Source organism: Elephas maximus, chromosome 4, assembly GCF_024166365.1.
Source record: "Elephas maximus indicus isolate mEleMax1 chromosome 4, mEleMax1 primary haplotype, whole genome shotgun sequence".
Lineage (NCBI taxonomy): Eukaryota > Metazoa > Chordata > Mammalia > Proboscidea > Elephantidae > Elephas > Elephas maximus.
The window spans coordinates 112,557,500-112,564,855 of NC_064822.1; the positions used below are offsets into that span (position 1 = coordinate 112,557,500).

General features: G+C 35.4%; 2 protein-coding genes across 2 annotated transcripts; both read left to right on the forward strand.

Annotated features, from left to right (window-relative positions):
* Nucleotides 1-647: 647 nt before the first annotated feature.
* LOC126076383 (olfactory receptor 6C2-like) lies at nt 648-1,586 on the forward strand. Its single transcript, XM_049884919.1, has one exon. The coding sequence runs from the start codon at nt 648-650 to the stop codon at nt 1,584-1,586; it is 939 nt and encodes a 312-aa protein (XP_049740876.1).
* A 1,172-nt stretch (nt 1,587-2,758) lies between these two features.
* On the forward strand, nt 2,759-3,640 carry LOC126075565 (olfactory receptor 6C2-like). The gene has a single exon (XM_049883406.1). It carries the CDS (start codon nt 2,759-2,761, stop codon nt 3,638-3,640), a length of 882 nt encoding a protein of 293 aa, XP_049739363.1.
* Nucleotides 3,641-7,356: the final 3,716 nt, after the last annotated feature.

Genomic DNA, 7,356 nt, shown 5'->3' on the forward strand with positions numbered 1-7,356 from the left:
TGAGAATTAATGTAGAAACTTAGAGGTAAGCAGCAGATTTGGAAAGTGATGTTTCTATTTTGGATGACTTTCATCTGATACCAGAAGTAAAATGAAATCACTTATTTGTTCATAGTAGTGGAAGAAGACATTTAAGTACTATACACATGACCCATAGACTGCATAACTGTCAAACTCATTAGCTATTTATTTGCATTTAACAGGAACCAACGTTTCAGTAAAGTCGTTCAATTCAAATTTTAAGTAGTGAAGAATTAATTGGACCAAAACAACATTATAATACCTATCAGCTTTTATCACACCAGTGGTCTTTTCTAATTCTATAGAAAAATATATTTCAGATAATAAATGACGGATATTACATTAACTGAAAATGGATGTGAAAATGTGCAAGAAGCTATAAAAATAAAGATTACTATAGAGTTAAACTAATATTTAAAGAGAAACTTACACTTAACTGGACATATAATGTGCATCAAAGGCTGAGACTGCCAGGCTTTTGAAAAGATTCATTATGAAGTGAAAGAAGAAAATAACTACTAACTGTGATGATTAGATTTGCTAGCCAATGTCCATGGCCATATGATTTCACACAACTTTTCTCAGTTCATGTTAATGAGGAGATTGAGCAGAAGTGCATGTCAATGATGAGAAACCATACATCAGTAACTACATTCATACTTCTGGGACTGACAGATGATCCTCAAATGAAGGTTCTGATTTTTATATTTCTGTTTGTCACCTACACATTGAGTTTAACTGGGAACCTGACCATCATTATACTCATTTTAGTGGATTCTCACCTTAAAACTGCCATGTACTTTTTCCTCCAAAACTTTTCCTTTCTAGAAATTTCATTCACCACAGTCTGTATTCCCAGATTCCTATATAGCTTATCAACTGGGGACAATACTATTACCTATGATGCTTGTTTTGCTCAAATATTTTTTATCTTCTTCCTTGGAGCTACAGAATTTTTTCTTCTGGCCATCATGTCCTATGATCGCTGTGTAGCCATCTGTAAACCCCTGCACTATGTGGCCATCATGACTAGGAGAGTATGTGGAAAGCTAGTTTTCTGCTGTTGGATAGCAGGGTTTTTGGTCATAATCACACCACTTTGTCTACTCTTAACCCTGGAATTCTGTAACTATAATGTCATTGATCACTTTCTCTGTGATGTTCCTCCTCTCCTGAAGATTTCTTGTTCAGACACATGGTTTATGGAACAGATGACTGTAGCTGTTGCCGTTTTGACTACCATCATGACCCTTCTGTGTGTAGTTTTGTCCTATATGTATATCATCAAGACTATCATAAAGTTCCCTTCTGCCCAGCAAAGGATGAAAGCCTTTTCTACCTGCTCTTCCCACATGATTGTGGTTTCTATGACCTATGGTGGTTGTATCTTCATCTATATAAAACCTTCAGCAAAGGAAGGAGTGGCCATTAATAAGGGTGTGGCACTGCTTACTATTTCATTTGCCCCCGTGTTAAACCCATTTATTTATACCCTGAGGAACAAGCAAGTGAAACATGCTTTCATAGACTTAATCAAAAGAATTTCATTTATCTCACATAAATGAAGGAATGTTGAAATTGGGCCTCCAGCATACCAGAAAAAAAAAAAAAAAAAGCAGTAGACCTTGTTAAGCTCATAGACTTAGACTCTTAATTATTTCATATGTGTCTTGTCCTCTTTTTACTTATCACTATTTCACATCTTTCCTTTTGCTGCATATGAACATCTTCCAAGGTAGTATCTGTCACCAAGAGAATGTGTATCCATATTTCCAGGAAAAGTTCTTTACCACCACTCAAACCAGTCATAGAAGAGTGAAAAGATATTACAGCTTAAGTAACAACAACAAAAATGAATTATTGAATAAACAGGGGAAAAAGAGAAATACTGCACATCACTTCTTTAAATTAAAAAATTCAGATGACAACAGAAAAAAATTACATATTATATATAATTTATATAGGAAACCCTGAGGGTGTAGTGGTTGAAGCTATGGCTGCTGAACCAAAAGATCGGCAGTTCGCATCCACCCGGCTCTCCCTGGAAACTCTATGGGACAGTTCTATTCTGCCCTATAGAGTCACTATAAGTCAGAATTGACTCCACGGTAATGGTTTATACATACATATATATATATACACATACGCTCTTATCAAGAAGGAACAAGATAATTTATTAAAAATAAGAAAAGTAGAATGTTAGCATAAAAATTAACATATTTTAATACTGAAAATGAAAATGCAAATTTAAAACCTAGAGACGTCTAGCTTGGAAAAGGAAACTTTTAGTTTCTTTATTGAGTAAGCAAAGAAGTAGCATCAAGAAAGATCTCCCAAATATGTCAAAGCAATAAAGAAGGGCGGTGGATAAAATTCTGGAATAAAAATACTTGAATGAAAGAGGAAAATATAAAGTCGTCTTGAAGGATACAGTCATCCTTATAAATAGTGTTTACTTTTAGGAATAGTCATAGCAACATTGTTCACAATAATCCAAACAAGAAGTACAAATATCCATCAATAGTGGAGTAACCAAAAAAAAAAAAAAGCCAAACTTGTTGCTGTCGAGTTGATTCCAACTCATAGGGACCCTATGGAATAGAGCAGAACTGCTCCACAGGGTTTCCAACGAGCAACTGGTAGATTCGAACTGCCAACCCTTTGGTTTCTTATCACTGACTCCTGACTTCAGCTTAATCTGTTTATAAGCTTTAGAACGAAAATTTTAAAAAATAGTATGAGAAACCATGCAAGACTAATGACATTCATCCTGCTGAGAATGACAGATGACCCACAACTGCAAGTTCTGATATTTACCTTTCTGCTTGTCACTTACATGTTAAGTGTTACTGGAAATCTGTCAATCATCTTCCTCACCTTAGTGAGTTCTCAACTTAAATCTGCCATATACTTTTTCCTTCAAAATTTCTCTTTCCCGGATATCTCATTCACTACAGTCTGTATTCCTAGATTGCTTTACAGCACATCTACTGGAGACAATACCATTACTTATAATGCCTGTGCCACTCAACTATTTTTTTTTTTTCTTGGATCAACAGAATTTTTTCTCCTGTCCATCATGTCCTATGACTGCTATGTAGCCATCTGCAAACCTTTACATTATGTGACCATCATGAGCGGCAGAGTCTGCAGAAGGTTTGTTCTCTTCTGTTGGGTTGATGGTTTGTTAATCATAACCCCTTCACTTTGCCTAGGCTTAAATCTGGAATTCTGTGACTTAAATGTCATTGATCATTTACCCTGTGATGCATCTCCTATCCTCAAGACCTCTTGCTCAGACACATGGTTCTTAGAACAGATGGTTATAGCCTGTACCGTGATGACCTTCATCATGACCCTCATGTGTGTGCTTCTTTCCTATGTATTCATCACCAAGACAATTCTAAAATTCCCCTCTGCTCAGCAAAGGAAAAAGGCTTTTTCCACATGTTCTTCCCACATGATTGTTGTATCCATCACCTATGGAAGCTGTATCTTCGTTTACATTAAACCTTCTGCAAAGGAAGAAGTGGACATTAATAATGGTGTGATTGTGTTCACTACTTCTATTACCCCCATGCTAAACCTATTTATATATCCTCGAGAAATGAAAAAGTGAAACAAACATTGAATGACTCAATCAAAAGAATTTCAGTTCTCTCAAAGAAATAGGGAGATATCGAAATTGGAGATTTAAGTTATTTGGAAAGTTTGGTGAGAGATTATAGGACCAAGGCTAATCAGCAAACTGTTTGATGTTGGGTAATATAAGTACAGAAACTGATAGTTAAGCTTTGGAAACCATAAATGCAATTTAAAAAAGCAAATATTTGTTGAACCTAATAATAAAATTTTGAACTTTTGTTTTTAAGTCTTTTTCCTTCCTTTTTAATAATTCATTTTCATAGCATTTTGCAAAAGTATTCATATGCAATGAATTGAATTTGGGGAAACAAAACTGATCCTTCATCACAAATAAACTGAGAAACACTGAGCTAGTGAGCCTTATATTTCTAATCTACTTTAAATCTTTGTATTCATCATTATACTCAGATTAATTTTCCAAAAACATTATTGGCCTTGCAACTAAAACAGACCCTCACCCGTTCATTTTGTTCCTTTCTTACAAATCATTTGTACTAGGGTGCCATCTTTCATTAAGTGATTTTCTAGGAAAAGAAGCGAGATCTCACCTCCAAACCAGTGTTACCAATTCAGCAAACAAATCAGCTGTGTATGTGTGTGAGAAACATACACACACACAGTTTTCACCATATATTTATCATCACCATTCTCAAGAAGTAATAAGATAAATTTCAAAAACACTTTTTAAAATTTGAAAAATGAAGCCTGTGTAAAAGAAGCTTTATTAACAAAGGAAATATTAATATTTGAGGGAATTTAAGATAACACCTTGAATGAGAATTTACAATAAAGATTAAGATTAGATAGTCTTTCTTAGGACACAGCAGGGCAAGCACTGAAACATGGATTGAGACACCATCATAAAACTGGTTAGACTATGCACACGGAAGGGAGCACATCCCAATAGAATTAAATCCAAAAATATATATATATATATAAAACTCAAGTTACACAACAGGACATAAATTTGAAAACTACATCCTAAAAAAGTTTCTCTTTACCAGAAATCAATAGTGTAAAGTTTAAAAATTATGAAAAGAAAAATCTTCACACTCCTAGCTATCATATTCTTTACCACTGTTCATATTTCTCTCACTAGCCCTCTGTGCCTAGGCATTAAAAAAAGAAAAACTCTGTTGCTGTAGAGTTGATTCTGACTCATAGTGACCCTGTAAGACAGAGTAGAACTGCTCCATAGCGTTTCCAAGGAGTGGCTGGTAAATTCGCACTGCTGACCTTTGGACTAGCAGCCATAGCGGTTAACCATGGCCTTGAAAAGCCTATAGAGCAGTTCCACTCTGCATACATGAGGTCACCATTAGTCAGAATCAACTCAATGGTAACAAAAACAACGTGGAAACTATACGCAGCAACTTAAAAATGTGTTCATTGCAGCAAATGACATTATCTCTCTAGAGATACAAGTTTTAATATCTATAAGTTCAAAGAAGTCTGCATTTGCTTTAAAGATACACATGTAAAGCATAACTGCATAACTGGCCAAGATATTATTACATAATATGGATTATAATATGGATATAAATTTTGTTTTTAAAAATGAAATTTTATAAAATTTATTACATAGGTATTTACTAGAAAGTATGTTATCTACTACAAAAAAGTTTCAAATTTTTATGATAGCAAAAACTCATAAAAATTTTAACACGGAAAACTTACTTTATAATACCTAACTAAAGCAATAAAATTCAGGTAGAAGTAAGGGAAAGAGAATGAAGCTAATAGCATAACTCCAATCTCTGTCATAAAAGAGTTCAAAATGAAATGAACTAAAAATTGATATAAAGAAATGCAGAGGCTAACATCAAGGTCTACTAACACCCAAAATTCAAGCATAATAGCAAAATCTACAAATAAACATTGTCCAAATCTTCCTGATAATCTTAATATTTAATAATTTTAGTATTTATTTACTTTTATTATGAAAGCAAGCATGAGTTTTTTGGAGCACAGTTTTCGGTTATTGTTATGAGAGAAACTCCTGTGCCAGCTCCCCTTGCTCACTACCCTACAGGTGATGCAATGAGAGCCAGATAGCACCTTGCACTTATGAGGCTGTGCACTGCAGGAGAGGAATGCTATCATCAATCTGGGAAATTATAATGGATTAGGATGGCAGTTCCCTTTCTCTCCAGAGAGAGGGAAAGAAACCTTTGCTCCCTAGTCACTTACCATCCTTTGGAATATAAAAGGCTGGATTTGTGTCTCCAGGTTTCATGCCCCTTTGAAATGTAAACACATAGGGATATAAGTCTGCATATCTGTCTGGAGTTCTCTAGCTTTTGGATCACCCAGTAACTCCCAACTGATAGAATTGTCCTTTCAAACTATTATTAAAGTTTTATGGTATAATAACAGATATCCTTTCTTATGAGCTGTCAAGAAAATTAATAACAAACTCTAGCCGTGAAGGATGTAGTGTATCACATTTAAAAAAAAAATAGTGGGTCAAAAACCCAGGTTCTTACTTGGCATGACTCACATTGGCCAATAAACTAGAGACCAAGGTGGGAGAACAAAAAGACACATTTATGTCATTGTACAAGGAAATGGAGTCAGTTGGTGCTTACTGCTGCAAAGACTGGGGGGGCAGGCAGGTTACTTTTAAAAGGGTTTACAAGTAGGGAGTTCATACAAGTTAAGTCAGCAACATTCTTTATCATGCTACCCAGGAGCAATGGGATTCACATATAACCTCCAAGCAAAAGCAGGATTCAAATGCAAAGCCTAGGTGGGGGAGCCCAGCAAAGGAAAGGATTTTGCAATACAACACCGTAGGGGAGGGAGCCCGGTAAAGAATACAGCACTGTGGGGGTTCTGTCTCACTCCGCCCATTTCTTTTAGACATTGGTCATTCAAGACTGTCCATTTTAAACCATAGCCCGGCTCGAAATCATCTGGCATATTTTTGGAGAGGGGCAAATATTGGACGCTAGGCTTTTCATTATGGCCACTGACCTCTTGTTGGTTTATAACTATTAAATATTAAAAGAAAAAGAGTGGCTTTTATGCCCTGTTTATGTGAATATCTAAGAGTCTCTCTCTTTTTTTTTTTTTTTCAGATTGTCTTAGCTATTATATTTATACCTCAGGGCCCAGTTGATGTGTCTTTATGAGTCTTTATGAGTCCAGCTCCAGCTGGGTCATATTCTCTATGCTCAAGGACAGACAATAATGATTTCAACATTATTTTCTAAATCATTCCCTCCTGTTGATAACAGCATGGAGATGACACACCAATGACAAGTACCTGGACTTAGTCGAGTTCCTAAATGGCCATTGTGGGCTCTTTAAAACTCATGGTGCTGGTTTTCCACTGGATATCATTTGGTTCTTCACCAGAATACCAACTAAAAGTGAAATTTTCAATCGCGTTGCTGGACTAAATGTACATCAATATTTTAGCCTGAGACTTTCTTTTGCCCTTTCAGGTGTGTAACACAATAGAAGGTAAATTTTATTATGCCTGATACTATAAGGATGCAGACTAAGAATATTACTACTCCTTGCAGTAACGATCTAGACATGTACTTATCCTTGATGGTAATCAACCAAATAAATCTGGTGTTTGTAAGGGTGTTACTGTGTGTAACCACTAATTCTATGTGTGTTTTGTTCTACTTCTCCTGCGTTATTTATCTAACTGCAACAAGAGGTATTTGCTACTGCACA

Bases quoted from the DNA above. Each gene is read 5' to 3' on its own strand.
- LOC126076383 (XM_049884919.1), top strand. From the start codon at position 648: ATGAGAAACCATACATCAGTAACTACATTCATACTTCTGGGACTGACA.
- LOC126075565 (XM_049883406.1), top strand. From the start codon at position 2,759: ATGAGAAACCATGCAAGACTAATGACATTCATCCTGCTGAGAATGACA.